Below are 18,051 nucleotides of genomic sequence, written 5' to 3'. Positions count from 1 at the left end.
AGTCATGCTCAAACTGATGCAGGGCATGCTGGGATGTGTAGTTCAACAACAGCTGGAGTTTCAAGGTTAGCCATTCACACAGTGGTCAATATTTCCCCCAAACCAGTGGCCAGCAGAAATTAAATGGGGCTTCCACCTTCATACGACTTGTATTACACACCCTTCCCCATTGGTTAAACACAGCCTTGCGAGCTCAAGCAGAAAGATCTCCACGAGTCCACTCTGTTTTTTTGTTCCTTGCCCTTTGGAGAAATCTGGCACAGCAAACATTAAAGCAGTGTACACTGTAAAAAGTTGCATTACGGTGCATACAATCAGATTATTGAATGTCAACTAAAGGTGTAACCCCATTTATACAGTTTTAAGGCCGTCAGTGGGACATAATCCACTAGAGAGGAACAAGCAAACTGGTTTTCTTTATGACATTTTATTGAAATAACGAAAAGAAAACAAAAAAGAAAAAACAAAAATAAAGATATTTAAAGCAGTTAGTCGATGGCTGAGACAGAGTACAGTTGATTTTTAATCATGTGACTGCTACTTGCAAATAATTTAAAGTCTACATATATCCTACACAACGGAGATGGCCAGTTCACAGGTTGAACCAGTTTCGTTAGTGTATTACACTCGCTAAGAACCACTGAGGCACAAAGTGGCTCCTAGTGAACGGACCTCTCTCCTCCCCGGAAACCTGGGCACTCCGTTGTGTAGGCGACGGGTAGACTTTAATCCTAAAAACAAGGCAAGGGTAGACTAGCAGCACGTACAATTTGCAAACGGTCGCTTCTAAGCTTCCCTTCCAGAGTGTCGTGGCTCCAGATGGGATCTAGAAGCGATCGTGCAAATGATGCCATTGTAACGTAGAGGCGTTTCATGTGCAAACATTTATTGTATACATGCTGTATTATATCGGAACTGAAAACAGGAACAGGATAGAAATGGTAGAAGCAGAGGGAGACCGTTATCCATAGAGATGTCTCAGGACACGGAACGTCAGTATCAAAAGGGTACACCTAAGTGAAGCTGGATGTGTGGGGACATTACAGGAAAGATACTTTGCGGTTATCAGTTCATTCTCCTCACAACAGGCTGTACATGTCAGAAAAGCAAAGCTGTACACCGGCCGTATGTACCAAGAAGAGTAATCTTTAATGTCAAAAAGCAGATTAGAACCGAAAAAGTGGTCGTTTGTCAACAGAGTGAGACAGGAAGGAAAACAAAAAACAAAAAAACAAACTTGAAAAGCGTGGAATAGCGAAATACCACAGAGCACACAATCGTGATTATTATTCTTTCCGGAGACAGAAAATTACAATGCACGCTTTAATAAAACATTTTTTTAAATGTGGTGACGTTTTGGAGACAAAGGTAAAGTGTAACCCCTTCAATGCCGGGAGGAGGGATTAAGGAGGGGGGAAACTGCAACCGCTCGGCTGTGGCTGTTGCTATTGGAAATTCGTTTTTTGGGGGGTTCGTTTTTTGCAGAGCTAAGTCATGCAGATCCGGCCAGCACTGAAAGGGTTAACGCGACAGACTAACAGGTGACGCTGCCGGCAAGGCGTGGGGACTGATTTAGGACTAGGGACGAGGACTCGGCAATGCTGCTGGGGCACTTTTAGATGTGCATACTATTTACTGGTACTTTGGGGCGTTAAGCAGATTTTTTTTTTTTTTTTTAAATATGAAACCTCCTTCTGGAATCTTTTACCTGTCTCGTGAAGGTAAAACGTGCGTGACATTTTTAAAACGGGTCAAAAATAACTGGGTGATGTTAACAGTGCACACTTATTATAAGGTGGAGTTTTGTCTTGATGGGAGATCAGCTGCTGTCGTTGGGTGGGTAGGCTTTTCACCTCTTCTTAGGAGGGTTGGCTGTCCGAGGAGGCGTCACGGGGCGCCCAGAGTTCAATCCCCCGTACTGGTACTTCGCCTTCTTTTCTGATGGTTTTAGGATCTAAAATGAAGGAAAAAATAAATAAAAAATTAGTCACTTGAAGCCATCTGTAACCAACCCACCATCCCCCCTCCCCTGCCATAACGCACAGGGATAGCGAATATTCCCCTGATTGACAGTTAATAAGTCTACCCCAGAAGGGTAGATGTATGAAGCATTGATCAGGCGATACAGTTCCTGGTACTTTATTACCGGCCAATCAGCTCCTGACCGTCCCTTTTGAAACCCAGTCAGGTGCTGATTCATACATGTACCCCAGAAATATTAATAAACCTTTGCCACAGTTTTGCTAAAACTATGGCAAGGCATGCTGGGATGTGTAGTTTCACAACAGCTGGAGGGCCAGAGTAGAGACGTTACTATAGCAGCAGGCTTGCTACATCTCCCTTTTCATTATATAATACACTGATTATTGATGTGTGGTCATAAAAACTAGAAGGTTGTTGTGCTATACACAGATCTGCAGCACTGGAGGATGGCATTGTGACACCAGTGCTGCTGTGTACCGAGCCGTTTCATTACCCACCCTCTGCACACAGAGACCGCACACTTACTGGATGACCTGTCCCGCTGCTAAGCAACCACCTTACCTGGAAAGAGCACATCAAGGTTTCATCCACACTCATCATGCCGCCGGCATTATCAAACTCCCCGCAGTAGTTGGGGGCAGAGAACAGGGTGACCAGCTGCCGCTTGGCAAAGAACTCGTAGCCATCTTCTACCACCTGCGCAGGGGGACAGGACAAGGTCATTATATCATAGCGTATGTCAAATCAGCCTTTCCAAACTGTACCTCCATTACCACAATTATAACAGAGCAAAGTGCGAGGAATATTAACAGATCGGTATAAGAATCTGGGGCAGCATCCGCACGGCTTCTACCCATATATGAAAGAAGTGTGGAAAATGAAGCGCTTAGCTCCCCCATCAGCTCTGGTATCTACCAGGCAGCATCTTGTTCGGAGGCAATGTAGCACTGACCGTTACGATTCCTGCCGCTATCGATAAGATATCGATAGCTGCAGCTGTCTTTACCCATACACTGAAGGGACAGCTGCGGTGGGTGCTGGCTAATGTTCCCGCCTCCATTTCGGCATGGGAGAAGTTACCACATGTTGTTGGTGCTGCTTCCTCAGCAGGAAGCGTTCTACCCACACCTACAAAAATCATTGTTTATGTGCAGTCCTTTAATTCCATAGTTTGTGTTTTGCAAAATGATATTTCGTAAGTGTGGTATTTTGTATGGTACAATTAGGTGTAATCGTTATACCTATGTGAGCCAATCTGACCAATGAGGTGCTGTGTATTGAATCATGTGATCGCATCCATTCAGCCAGGATTAGGGGCAGATGCGGGAAGAGTGCTGATAACCACCTGCACTTGAGAACCTACAATGTCTGAGCCAGTGCAGTCATTACCATCACCCACAGGACACAATATACATTTATACTCAAACGCCAAATACATCCTTCGGGGGTTAATTTACTAAGATGCGAGTTCGATTAAAGATGGGAAGTTGCCCATAGCAACCAGAGTCTACTTATTTATTTAGCAACGTCGAGAAGAGAATAGATAGAACTCCCATGTTAGCAGATTTAACCCATCTCCAAGTACAGGAGCCTTTCCTGGTCTTTTTATATAACCACCAAAATCATTCACTGCTCATCCCTCCTGCTGCACGCAATTAGACAGTGGTTCCCAACCGCGGTCCTCAAGTATCCCTAGGTGGCTACACACGCAGATTTATCTTCAGATCTGTCTGGTTGGAACAAAAACCTGGTTATGGATGAGAGCAAATGACAGTTGACCATTTGCTTGGAAATGCTGGAAAACTGACAAACTGCCACTCATCCATAACCATGTTTTTGTTCCAACCAGCCAGATCTGAAGATAAATCTTACTAGTGTATGGGCACCTTAACCCTTCAGGTTTTCCAAGTCACCCAGTTGGTGTGCCGTGTATCATATGTGACCTGGAAAGCTGTTGGTGGTACTAGAGGACAAGGGTTGGGAACAACCGAGAGAGACGACCAACATAATAAGTTCATACAATGGGCCAGACATATAAATCTTCAAACATGATAAAATACAAAGTGATAGACAACCAGCTCATATCAGTAATTTTTCAAGCCCAGCCTGTAACATGGCAGTTAGGAGCCGATTGGCTGGTTGTTTATCACTCTCCACTTTTGAAGCTTGATACACATTCGGCCCAATATGTAAAGCACCTATAGGAGAAAAGCGGGTTTACCACAGCATTATACAAGTGTGGGGCCCCACTGTGCTACATTATAGAAGTATTCAGTTGGACTATAGGCTCTGAACTGTCACTGCTGTGTGAGGTCATTGGCTTACGGTTTCCTACATACTTGTAGTGTAGCATAGCTATTAGTCTCTTACTGCTAGATGTGTCATCACTATTGGCAACATATTTCACCCTTCGCTGATTACTCCTCCTCTCACCCCGCCTCGCAGGCTGCCCTGCGTACCACCGAGAATGCCGCCTCCCAGGCTGCCCTGCGTACCACCGAGAATGCCGCCTCCCAGGCTGCCCTGCGTACCACCGAGAATGCCGCCTCCCAGGCTGCCCTGCGTACCACCGAGAATGCCGCCTCCCAGGCTGCCCTGCGTACCACCGAGAATGCCGCCTCCCAGGCTGCCCTGCGTACCACCGAGAATGCCGCCTCCCAGGCTGCCCTGCGTACCACCGAGAATGCCGCCTCCCAGGCTGCCCTGCGTACCACCGAGAATGCCGCCTCCCAGGCTGCCCTGCGTACCACCGAGAATGCCGCCTCCCAGGCTGCCCTGCGTTCCACCGAGAATGCCGCCTCCCAGGCTGCCCTGCGTACCACCGAGAATGCCGCCTCCCAGGCTGCCCTGCGTACCACCGAGAATGCCGACTCCCAGGCTGCCCTGCGTACCACCGAGAATGCCGCCTCCCAGGCTGCCCTGCGTACCACCGAGAATGCCGCCTCCCAGGCTGCCCTGCGTACCACCGAGAATGCCGCCTCCCAGGCTGCACTGCGTACCGAGAATGCCGCCTCCCAGGCTGCACTGCGTACCGAGAATGCCGCCTCCCAGGCTGCACTGCGTACCGAGAATGCCGCCTCCCAGGCTGCACTGCGTATGGAGAATGCCGCCTCCCAGGCTGCACTGCGTATGGAGAATGCCGCCTCCCAGGCAGCACTGCGTATGGAGAATGCCGCCTCCCAGGCAGCACTGCGTATGGAGAATGCCGCCTCCCAGGCAGCACTGCGTACCGAGAATGCCGCAGCGAATTGTTACTTGTGCTCCATTTTGCTTACTGTAATGTAATGTTCTGTGTACCCGTCCCAGTGTTGCCAGATGTACAGCCCTGCGGACCACGTGTTATACTGTAGTAGCTGCTATCACACAGCGTCAGCTCTTATTCATTTCCAGCACAGTTTAGGGGTCTATTACTTTTCATGTGCTTATAAATCTGCGCAGTTCCAGATGTGAGCAAAGTGCTACTGACTCAATGTTTGCCAGTTGGGTTTACTACACATCGGACAAGTCTTTCCCTTTCCACCAAGACAACTTGTTATGTCCATACGGAGGGTTACGAGCAGCTGGATGCAATCATTACATCCTCAGGAATACCACAAGTGGCTCCAGAGTTGCCTGGAAGGACAATTATACCTAGAAGAGTATGTTGTAGAACTACAAGTTACACAGCGCAATCTAATGGACACTTACCTGATGAGCTCGACAAATCAGATCCAAGTCATGTCGGTTCAAGAATTTGCTAACAACGTCTGCCCCAAAGGTGAAGGAAACCCCACGGTCGTTCTCGCCCCATCCTTGGACATCTTTATCAGGATCTGACCACAACAAGTCGCAGAGCAAACCTGGGAGAGAGAAGGAACAGCAACATGTGACCAAAGAACAGAACCGGGAAAAACTAAGCCAGATACATACTGTATGTGCCCTCACATCTAGAAGTGAGCGATAACCATCGCAACCACATTCTAGCTATGGTCCTCGAGAAGGTGCTAGAAGAATGATCGCTACAATCTGATTGGTTATTATGGCCAACATCCCCCACTTTTAAAAATTCCTGGGTCTGACCGGTGTTTGTGATGTGCAAGGGGTATTCTTGTTCTCGTGCGACTGTAGTGCCCCCTATGTTCTTGGCTGTCCCCCAGCACCTGACCGGAGACCCCCCTTCTATTATCCCTTTCAGATCTCAAAATCAGGGCCGGACCAGGGTTTGGAACATGGATCAGACCTGGGTCCCACACGGGTCAGATGTTTATAACGCATTATTGACCCGGGTTATTGCAGGTTGTGCTTTTTTACGCAACCCGGGTCACCCATGTTAAAACCAGTGTGATGTCATTTTTAACGTACTTCATTGGTCTCTGAGGTCTGAACAAAGGAGGGGGTGAGGTCTATACAAAGGAGGGGGGCTGGGGAATGACTGATCCTAATAAAGACAGATCGCGCTAACATTTTACTGATATTGCGATAAATTATCGCATCCCTGACTGTGCCCGTGATTTGCCTACAGATTTCCTCCTCACCCCTGATCTGCAGCAACTCCATGATTTCTTCATCACTCCAGTGACATGGCTGTACGGTAGGTAGAAAGTACAGTACACTTCTTGCGGTTATGCTTTGTCCCCACAGTGCAGTGCAGTACTGTGCGCTCTGCAGGCCTCAGCGGATTGGACACGGAAACTGAAATCAGCACTCTACCCAGAGTAAGGAAATAACCTGGGTCTGCCGTTTTAAAATGCACAATAACCCGGGTCTGACCCGTGTTTTTCCTGGGGTTGACATACCGGATTATTGACTGTAACCAGAGTCAAATCAGCAATAACCCCGGTTATTTTTGCGACATGAAAGGGGTATTAGCTTGCAGTAATAACAGTGTGTGGAGGTGAAAAGACAACAGACGGAGGAATATTTTCCTCTAATACCACTTTTGATGCGACCCAGCAGTTGTTCCCTTTTACAACGGTAGGGGACGCCGGTGAATCCGGGCCCTGAGCTGACATCTCCAAGCGCTGGGAATCCCGCTGACCGTCACCCCGCAACGCCACCTGACACCCCTGCAACGACCGACACGCTGGCCGTGCATGAGGTGAATGAATGCCGCACACAGGCATCCATTCACCTCTGCTGCTGTCTGCATAGTACCGTAGAAAGCAGCGGAGGCTGTACGCAACCCCTGCCCAACCTCCAGACTGACCTCAGGGTGCTGCGGTCCGGAGGTTGAGGCTCCCTGATTGTAGGAAATGGGTCCCTGGGTCGGATGACCCGGGTTACTCATTTACACAGCCCCTGACTCCGGGGAAGCCCCGTGTCCGACCCTGTCCGACCCTGAACATTTGCCAGGTCGGACACCGGGTAACAGGACCCGGGTTATTTTTTTTTTCCCCGCCCTTTTACACCAAGCCCCGGCCTGGACTGGAGCAGCAATAATCCGGGTCGCGGCTGTGGTGTAAAAGGGGTATAGTACAGACTGTGGTCTCCTTTTTATATTGTCCAGCAGCTACTGGGGGCCTACGGCAGAGCCAACACTACAGCATACTGTACATCACTTATTATATAAACAAGTGCCGAGCTGCAGAGAGACAGCGTAACCGCTCTGTATACTATACTCTTACTAGAATAAGGATATTTCCACATTACAAAGCGGCTCACTCAGCCAGTCCATTCATTACCCCTCCCAATAAATTACATTAACATATATACACACACCCCCTGTGCATTACAATCTATACAAGACCCGGAGAGCTCATCTCAGCATCTTAAAAAGGTCCACAAATGGCAGCGTGTCCTGCTGTGTAATCCCAACCTGTGCACGGTTCTAGCTGGGCGCTGAGAGCAGAGCCAGGGACAATACGCCGTCAGGCTCAATCACTAATCCGCCCAACCACGGGGTGTGGTCACAGGCCACGGCGCTGCGGCAGCCGGCGGGGAAAGTGCATAATGGAAGCTTTCATTGTACAAACCCACGTTGTGTTAGCTAAACAACATTACTCACACACCGCTGCTGCCAAGGCAACCTGCCCTGTTTATGTGATGTCAGCAAACAGATTATGGGATGCTCACCCCAGGGCGCTCGCACACACAGACAGCCTGCGATGGATGATTAGAGAAAGACGTTCTGTGTTATTCCCTCGCTGCAGGGATCAGGGATACGTCAGTTGCAACTACACAATCCCAGGATGCCCTCCAGTATTTAGCTGTTAGATGTAAACATTGTGGTGGGGAACACTGGGATGGATAGTTCCACAGCAGACGGAGCGCCAGACTTTGCCTACCCCGGCAAAGACAAATCGCTTATAGACACAGGGTTAACTATAGGGCAGAGTACTAGAGTCAGAAGCTGTCAGAGGCTGCAGATAGAACGTTACATCAGATAGACCAGGGGGAGCGGGAGGAGACACAGAAAGAGGAAACAGACTGCCCCCAAATTCCAAGCATACAGCACAGCATGTTCTATACCTCGGGCAGGTGTGATTGCAGGCTGCAGCCCATGGAATCAGACTAGCAGTGACATGCAGGCTTACAGGAGGGTCTGCGCGGAGACCATGCATCGCAATCACATCCATTTGTCAGAGATCAGACCCCATAGAGTCACTTCTTACTGAGATCTCAGCGAGAGCAGCCATTCGCTAACCTCAGCACTGCCATGTCAGCACGAGCAGCCATTCGCTAACCTCAGCACTGCCATGTCAGCACGAGCAGCCATTCGCTAACCTCAGCACTGCCATGTCAGCACGAGCAGCCATTCGCTAACCTCAGCACTGCCATGTCAGCGAGAGCAGCCATTCGCTAACCTCAGCACTGCCACCTCAGCACGAGCAGCCACACGCTAACCTCGGCACTGCCATGTCAGCGAGAGCAGCCATTCGCTAACCTCAGCACTGCCATCTCAGCACGAGCAGCCACACGCTAACCTCAGCACTGCCACCTCAGCGCGAGCAGCCATTCGCTAACCTCGGCACTGCCACCTCAGCGAGAGCAGCCACACGCTAACCTCGGCACTGCAATCTCAGCCACACACTAACCCTCAACACTGCAATCTCAGCCACACACTAACCCTCGACACTGCAATCTCAGCCACACACTAACCTCGGCACTGCAATCTCAGCCACACACTAACCCTCGACACTGCAATCTCAGCCACACACTAACCCTCGACACTGCAATCTCAGCCACACACTAACCCTCGACACTGCAATCTCAGCCACACACTAACCCTCGACACTGCAATCTCAGCCAAACACTAACCTCGGCACTGCCATGTCAGCGAGAGCAGCCAGGCGCTAACCTTGGCACTGCCATCTCAGTGAGCTTAGCCACGCGCTAACCTCGGCCCAGCCATCTCAGCGCGAGCGCAGGCCACGAGCTAACCTCGGCACTGCCATCTCAGCGCGAGCGCAGGCCACGAGCTAACCTCGGCACTGCCATCTCAGCGAGAGCAGCCACGCGCTAACCCTCGACACTGCAATCTCAGCCACACGCTAACCCTCGACACTGCAATCTCAGCCACACGCTAACCCTCGGCACTGCAATCTCAGCCACACACTAACCCTCGGCACTGCAAAGCACTGATACAAATACTACATCCGAAACATCCCCTGATCCCAATGCAGCAGGGCTTTCTGTGCATATCAGGCCAAGACATGGGCCGCATGGAGCATTGCTTAGTGGGTCCCACCATGTACGAGAACCGTCACACTGCCCCCTTAGATGTACAGAGATCACACTTTATGTATCTATTTCCTGGCTTGCAGTGTGTAATGGGAGATCTAGTTATCAGCATCTGGAAAATCCTATATAAATGAGATGTTTCAGATGCTGTTAAACCATCAATATGGAACTTCAGAAAATGCCATCATTATCCTGAAAGTCCCAGTAATGAGGCATTGGCCTGAAATAGGACCCAGACCTAGCTATAAATCCCTCTCCGAAACAGGCTCCTTGAATTTCAGTGACGTTCATCCCCTTGTCTATTTATACCCAGTGCTGGGATGGGTTGCCGTCCGTCTGCATGTTTCCTCCATCTCTCCGCCCTGATTACTGACTGCATGGTCACAGACATTACTGCCCAGTCATAAAGACTAGTATGCGATGGGGGGGGTGCGCTGCTTGGTGTAAACATAGAAAGGGGTCCATCACAGGTCTGCTGCTTCTGCGGATGAGCATAGCTCAGAGTTGGGCCAATTTCTACCCAGAATTGGCAAATAAGCATAAGAGGCATAATATGCTATATGTGTATACAGTTAGAGTGGCACTATCCAGCACTAAGGCTGGGTACATACTATGCCACGCCTGGCCAACCTGTGGCACTGCTGCTGTTGTAAAACTCCAATACCCATAATGCCCTAATCGTTTTGCAGTTGGGGCATGCCGGGACGTATATAGTTGGAGAGTCACAGGATGGTAAAGGCCGCAGTATGCAGTTAATGAAGGACGTATAACTAACTGCAACTGTCCACTGTGTACAGACGACATGTTAACAACGTCACTCCCAGACCTATCAGGTTGGCCCAGGAGCAACGCCATACCCTCCAACATGACCCATGACCTGTTCCTGGACTTCCCTGCCAGTGGCAGTTAGAGGTTGGACTCCAGCACAGTCCAAAATTCAAAGAGGGGGGTCACATCAACTGCCAGTGAGTCCAGGGCAGTGATGTTTGGTGTGGCAGTAGGTGTGGCTCCCCTTTTTGAATTTTGGACTTTGCTGCAGCCCCAACTCTGCAACTGCCAATGGCAGGGAAGTCCAGGAACAGGGCATTTTGTATCTAATGGAATGGGTCATGTTGGAGGGTATGCAACACATGTGAATATACCGGTACATCTACCTGTATGTATGGCTGACCTGTGGCCCAGGAGCATAGCCGATGCAGATATACCAGTACCATCTGCCTATATGTATGGCTAACCTGTCAAGACGCTGAATCTATCAAACCTGTTGCATAATCACTAACAAATAGTAGAATAAAGGAGGTGGCAGAACACACCAGCTGACGCACAAGATCTATGGTAGTTTTGCATCACCAAGCGTCTAACATTCGCTCCCGATGTGCCCGGACGCTGGTACACCTATTATGTTACCTGGTATCCCTAGGTGCTGCAGTGTAATAAACAGTGCAGCCTCATTAAACATTTTGTTGTTTTGATTGGATAGTGTTATGCTGTGATGCAATTAATGGGATTTGCTGAAATAACAAATTGTTTGTAGAGATTGCATTATGCGGCTAATCCAATCACACTCATCCCAGCGGCCACCATAAACCTGGCTCATTACCCAGGAATTCTCCCAGCGTAGCCCGATACACACAAGTGAGGCTGCGGCTGGGGTCAGCGGCAGACTCTGGGAATGGGGTGCAAACTAGGAGACTAGAGAGAGAAAGGATGTTTATAGGAAGGCAGCAAGACGCCGGGTCGGTCATATTCAACCTCTACTGGAAGGCAAAACAAACCAGTGTGACGGCTGCCAATTACAGCCACAGGGGGTAGAGCACGCAAGAAAGTCATATGAATTAGATTCTCTAGAACAATTACACACCCCCCCCCCCCCCCCGCATGCCATCCACAAATTGCAGTTGCAGATACCGGTGTGTAGAAGGGCTTCCAATCTATTTTTACCAGTCAGTGAATTGGTCATGAGTAGGGAAGCCGATCCCGGGGCATTTTTTCATTCCCGGAAATCGGGGTTAAAAAATGCTCAATCACCGGGATTCCAGGGATCCAGACATTGCCTTTCCTAATAAAAAGAAAAAAATGCCCCGGCCTCCCAGCATATTTACCTGCACCGGGAGAAGTGCTGGCGGAGCCGGGCGGGGAGCGTTGCGGAGATGTGTCACTGTCTGGTGGGCGGCTGGAGCAGGGCCGGGGAGCAAAAGGCTGTGGGCGGATCAACTGTTCGGCCTGCAGCGTGACCTCCGACCGCCACGCTGCTCAGAGCCGCAGGCCGGGCATCGGGAACTGCTGGGCAGCGTCTGAGCGAGTGTTCAGACGCTGGCCGACATTAGACTGCGCACGAGCAGTCTAATCCCGGGATTGGAAACCCCTATCCTGGTATTGAAATCCCAGTGTTTTTGGGGCCAAATCCGGGGATCCAACAGATTCTGACCCTGGGATTGGCCACCCTAGTCATGAGATAAAGGCCCTTCCTGCACCAATATACAAAGGCTCTTCCATACGAAATAGACCACCCACGTCCACGGGCGCAGTCCTTACTATGTTGTCTCTGGTTGAATCAGAACATCATAGACTGGATCGCTCAGTGTGTATCCCCAATATGCCCTCCCCTGCTGTCATTGGCTTACAGTCTGATAAGGCCGCGGACAGGTAGTCACTAGAAACTGCTCACTTGGTTGCACCAACATTGCTCTGGACTCACCCAGTCACATTCATCTATAGGAATGAGGTCACCGTACCTGTGTCCGGGACATCTGTGGGCCTCATAATTCGGCGGATCTGTTCCATGGACTGGAGATCGGGGGAGAGCCCTGGAGGGAGGAAAGCAGTCATTACATATAGACTACAAGACATGTTTAGGTGCACATAGGAAACTTCATTATAGCATTTGTAATGGCTGATATTCCCAAGGACAAATAGTGATCCCGACCAGGGTCTCTGCCAGATGATGAAGTGGTGTCAGGTCCCCGGGGACAAGGGAAGGCTACAAATAGTACAGCTACTAATGCTTGTGAGTTGGCACCAGTGCCCAGCGCTGGATACAGCATTAGTCACCCTGCTAGCAGGTGGTGATGAGCAGCGATAATGACAGAGCAACGAACATTGGGGATATAGAGGGAAAAAAACAGCTTATCAAACGGTATTAAATACTGGTTGTACTTTCCATCAGCAGTCACCTATGAACAGGCATATAGAGAGGTCAAACTGCAGCCGACACCTACATGGACCGTAAGACACCAGAACAGGCACATAGAGAGGTCACACTATAGCCGACACCTACATGGACCGTAAGACACCAGAACAGGCACATAGATAGGTCACACTATAGCCGACACCTACATGGACCGTAAGACACCAGAACAGGCACATAGAGAGGTCACACTATAGCCGACACCTACATGGACCGTAAGACACCAGAACAGGCACATAGAGAGGTCACACTATAGCCGACACCTACATGGACCGTAAGACACCAGAACAGGCACATAGAGAGGTCACACTATAGCCGACACCTACATGGACCGTAAGACACCAGAACAGGCACATAGAGAGGTCACACTATAGCCGACACCTACATGGACCGTAAGACACCAGAACAGGCACATAGAGAGGTCACACTATAGCCGACACCTACATGGACCGTAAGACACCAGAACAGGCACATAGATAGGTCACACTATAGCCGACACCTACATGGACCGTAAGACACCAGAACAGGCACATAGAGAGGTCAAACTGCAGCCGACACCTACATGGACCGTAAGACACCAGAACAGGCACATAGAGAGGTCACACTATAGCCGACACCTACATGGACCGTAAGACACCAGAACAGACACATAGAGAGGTCAAACTGCAGCCGACACCTACATGGACCGTAAGACACCAGAACAGGCACATAGAGAGGTCACACTATAGCCGACACCTACATGGACCGTAAGACACCAGTAAATTCCACGTCCCAGAGCAGCCGACTGACATATAGCCATGCTGAATACATACGCATATAGTGAGATGTGGCAGAGTAGGGCGCCACACCTTGCCTAATTTTACAATGACAAAAATGACAATGACAACAATGACGTCCTCTGCCACCTCCACACGTGTGCCGCAATGCCCATGTGGGGGAAAACTTGCACAAGTGCATGACATCTATTCAGTGTTAGGAGAGCATGGGCAAAGTCCAAAATCTCTGTGTTGGGCGTGCCCCCAAAAGATACAAATATAAGGCCATGTTCCCTATTTTACCAAACAACGCCCTGTTCACCCTAACGTGGGCACAGAGCATTGCCAAACACCCCTCCACCTTTATTTATATCACGGATCCCACTCCACAGGTCTGTTAGAACTACCTGAGATCAGGCGTTCGCTCTACATAACACAATGACCGCAAACTGTTCTACTGAGGATGAGGGAAGACCAGTCCCTGCGCACACACATCTCTGGCCCCTGCACAGGCTCAGAAGGCTTCTGTGATGGGAGGCTCTGATTAGCACAGTACTATAATTCAGCAGGGCACTCCGTTCCCTCATATCATACGCAGTAAGCTCCCGGAAGCTCTCCAGCACACCCTAGCATTAACACACGGCCTTGAGTAAGAAAAAAAATCAATTGGTCAAATGAATGATTTGCTGCAATCACCATGAATCACGCAATGGTGGCTAATGTATAACTGTGTGGCCATTTCCATCTGCTATACAGTAATGTTTCTCCAGGCGGCTGGAAGATCACCGCTTACACAATCTGCGAGCATTTGTCATACGGTGGCTCGCTGACCGGTTCCTGTGTAACCAGAATGCACCTCAGCCAGCCACATAAGATGCAGGCAATGGATGCTACAACGGAAAAGTGTGTGTGTATGTAACAATCATTCCATGATATATGACATGACATGATTGTGATTTAGGGGGGGGGGGGGTGTGTGTGTGTGTGTGTGTGTGTTCAATCTTGCGGAATGAGACACTCAATAGACTGCATTCAACTCTGTTTATTTTCTACAAAAACCAACGCTATTTCGCCATGGACCGGCCATTGAATAACCGCCTTATCCTCACTCATTCTGTCCCATTAGGTGCTAGACATTTTTTCCTTGCACACTACTGTAACCGTTTTACAAACTGTCCCCCTTGTGCGTTCTGTGGTGTGAAGAGTTATGTCAGTAGAAGACCTAGCATGAAATCATCGAGCACGAGACCGTACTTTTGGAACCGGTCTAGCAGGTCCATTCGCACACAGTGTCCCAGTAACCGGATGTAGGAGGCAAAACATAACACATAAAACAAACTATTTACCTAAAAGAGATACACACAACATAAAGGAATAGCCATCTCTGGAATCCACACTGCGATACCCTGCACTTGTGCATCAGACAGGAAGGATTCCAGTGCTTTCCCCAGCTCCGATATAAATACCAACCTAGAGTTTAAATACCGATCAGTGTTTATCTCCAGGGCTGCACTAAGGGCCTTATTCTGGTTGACTTATTTCTAGTATGTCAGCTGTCCGCCCCCCTGCACGTGCGTCACGGATGCATTAGCATGTGTAAGCCTATGAAACGCTGGTCGTTCACATATGCTAATGACCTAGGCCGGCTCCCCGCTTGCAAGGCTGGGCGCGTGCACCCGGCAAAACATCGGTCCCTATGCGAACGAGCGGCCTCTGCGAATGAACCAGAATAAGAGCCTAAATGTGATGTTACGGGTAATTATCTGCTCTGGCCAGATCAACTGTTAAATGACATTATCCAACCAATCAGCTTTCACCTGCCCAGTACAAGTAGGTAAATTAGGGAAGACTCATTTCAGTGACGCAATCTATTAGATCGCACCCGATCTCCCGTCTGTAGTGATGGGAGATCGCGGGGATTTATTCAATTGATTTTTCTTTATGGTCGGATTTCGCCGTGCATAGAGGCTAAACCTGACTAAAGTAATGGGTGCGCCGTAAAAAGTGCCATTTGAGTGCTTAAATTGGTGGCTTTTCACGCATTTCAGCTAAAAGAAACCCATGTAATGGCCCGGATGGCCTACGCAACATACTTCCTACCACCATCCCTACCTCCGTGGCAGCAGAAAATCTTCTCATCTACAATGGCGGCAATAGGGAGGCAATTGAAGCAGTCAGTGAAAGTCTTCCACAGCTTTATGTTAAACCTCCGTTTGCCTAGAGAACACGGGAGAGGGTGAAAAAGGTCAGACACACAGAACATGAAGATACAAAACATTATCGCGCAGTATGGAAACAGAAGCTGGATACACACCAAGATATTTGTTAACCAAATAGCGCCTCCCCCCCACCCCGCTTACTCAATGCTGCCGTTTCTGACAGCATTGAAGGCAGTTTCTGACAAAACAGATCAGATTTTAAAACAAGTCGGATCGGTTTAGTTGGAAAGTGCCGCGGATTGGCAAATTCACCGCCGTTTTCCGACAATCTGCAGCAGTTTTTGCCAAACCTCGGACTTGACGACGCTCGGAATATTGAATTCCAACCATCTAGTTCCTGTCGAGCGGGATGACAACCGCCTGGGATTCTGAATGTCAGGATGTTCCGACAGTCGGAATCCCATATTGACTGCCCCCTATATCGTTAATGAATGACCATCTGAAAATGCAGTCAAAATTTGATTAGATTGCGAGAGATTCTGGGGTCTGGGTGATGTCACGGGACAGTGTTAGTCAGTGTGTATTCGCACGGTGTGTACCCAGCTTTACACTGGCAGTTATAAAACGTTATTGGAGAACTTTTAGGTTTCAGAAACTTCTATTGTTCTGTATGAAAGCTCCCGAGAGTGTACACGATGGGGCGGAGACTCACACTCATCATAGAAGCCGTAGATACGGTTGATGCTCGCACACTCGTGATTCCCTCTGAGAAGGAAGAAGTTCTCTGGGTATTTTATCTTGTAGGCCAGCAGCAGGCAGATTGTTTCCAAGGACTGTTTCCCTCTGTCCACATAATCCCCCAGGAAGAGGTAATTAGCTTCTGGAGGAAAGCCCCCGTATTCAAACAACCGGAGCAAATCCGTGTACTGCCCGTGGATGTCACCTGTGAGGACAGAAATAAAGTTTAGATTATGAACACAATAAATGTATATATGCAGTTTACACTGGAAGCAGTGCTGGCCTGCCACCTGTTCCCTCAATATCACTGCATGTAGTGGGTGTAATGCGTAGTGCTACTAACATATCAAAGTCTGTATTATACATAAAATACCCAGTGTTTATACTTCACATGCCCATCATGCTTTGCTTCACCCATCACACAGGCTGCCAAGTAAGGAGGGTGGAGCTTCTCTAACTGAGCAGCCAGAGAGTGACTGACAGTTTTGTAGACCTACACAGAATGGATTGGTGGATGCATAGACAGAGGCAGGGACCAATGATGTCACAGCAGCTTTATGACTTGCATCACACCGCACTGTCCTAGAGGTGTGGGAGAAGTAGTTGTGCCTGCAATGGGCGGGAGTTAATACTTTTATTATTTAGGAATGCTGAGGTGGAAGACTGAAACTACATATATACTGATACAAATCAGCAAGTGTTCCACCTCCATACCCCGGGCTGAGGTCAGCCTGCTATAAGCAATGTATTCCTGACCCTCTCGTATATACAGCTTCTGCTGGCTGACAACTTACCACAAATCTTTAGTGGGGCTTCCAATTCCAACAGGATGGGCTGGCTGAGGAAGATTTCCCGGGATTTTATGCAGAGTCCCCGGACTTCTGCTTCCGTCATTTGCACAATCTTCCCCGGGCGGCATCCTCGCACTGCAACAGAAGATTGGGACAGTGACACGGCAGCTCATTTGGTGTCATCCTCCTGCCGAGCGACAGTCCTGGCTGGGTGAGCAGCAGTGGACAAATCAGACAGTCGGATTTGGCCGCTGATTGAATAGGTAGTGTCTGATCCATTTCCACAAAGGGATCCGACACTAAGACGATGGACAGAGAAAGGAATGTCTCTGTGTGGCGCACCAGAGAAGAAGGATTACATAAAATATAGCTTTTAATTTATTATTTTCTAAAAAGGAGCGAAATAAAAACACAAATTGACACATACATACACAAACATGTATTTAAAACGGGATAAAGCTATCCCTGCAACGTGAGACCCCACTGTTGCCTGTACCTTCCAAATAATATTTATAATTTTAATATGACAATTTTTCAAAATAAATGCTTGGTTTTATACTGTTGTCTGTTTTTTACACATGGGCATTGGTGGTTCGCAAATATGTTTCTCTGTAGTGGGTATCACAGTTTATTTAGTTGACACTCACTGTGTCAGTAAGTCAGTAAATCTGATTATTTTTATTCCTCTGTGATATATCGAGGTGATAGAGAATTTTTACAGTCACTGGCCGTGATTTTAATAATGTGTTCGGGGTTTTGACATATATACGTCCCCCGTA

At 48.8% G+C, this 18,051-nt stretch overlaps 1 protein-coding gene across 1 annotated transcript in view; it reads right to left on the bottom strand.

The window, feature by feature from the left end:
• Positions 1-1,125: 1,125 nt before the first annotated feature.
• LOC146055213 (serine/threonine-protein phosphatase PP1-beta catalytic subunit) overlaps positions 1,126-18,051 on the bottom strand; it is a 38,529-nt gene continuing 21,603 nt past the window's right edge. The window contains exons 2-8 of the mRNA XM_083168219.1: positions 17,276-17,407; positions 16,456-16,686; positions 15,697-15,801; positions 12,378-12,449; positions 5,671-5,822; positions 2,545-2,679; positions 1,126-1,954 (exon numbers count right to left, since the gene is read on the bottom strand). Coding sequence (XP_083024345.1) covers positions 1,850-1,954; positions 2,545-2,679; positions 5,671-5,822; positions 12,378-12,449; positions 15,697-15,801; positions 16,456-16,686; positions 17,276-17,407 — 932 coding nt within the window. The 3' untranslated portion in view covers positions 1,126-1,849. The remainder of the gene's footprint in view (positions 1,955-2,544; positions 2,680-5,670; positions 5,823-12,377; positions 12,450-15,696; positions 15,802-16,455; positions 16,687-17,275; positions 17,408-18,051) is intronic.

This window comes from Crinia signifera, unplaced genomic scaffold (assembly GCF_055691185.1).
Source record: "Crinia signifera unplaced genomic scaffold, ASM5569118v1 HAP2_SCAFFOLD_358, whole genome shotgun sequence".
NCBI classification, from domain to species: Eukaryota; Metazoa; Chordata; class Amphibia; order Anura; family Myobatrachidae; genus Crinia; species Crinia signifera.
The sequence above is the reverse complement of the archived record's forward strand: the minus strand, read 5'-3'. Positions and strand labels throughout refer to the sequence as shown.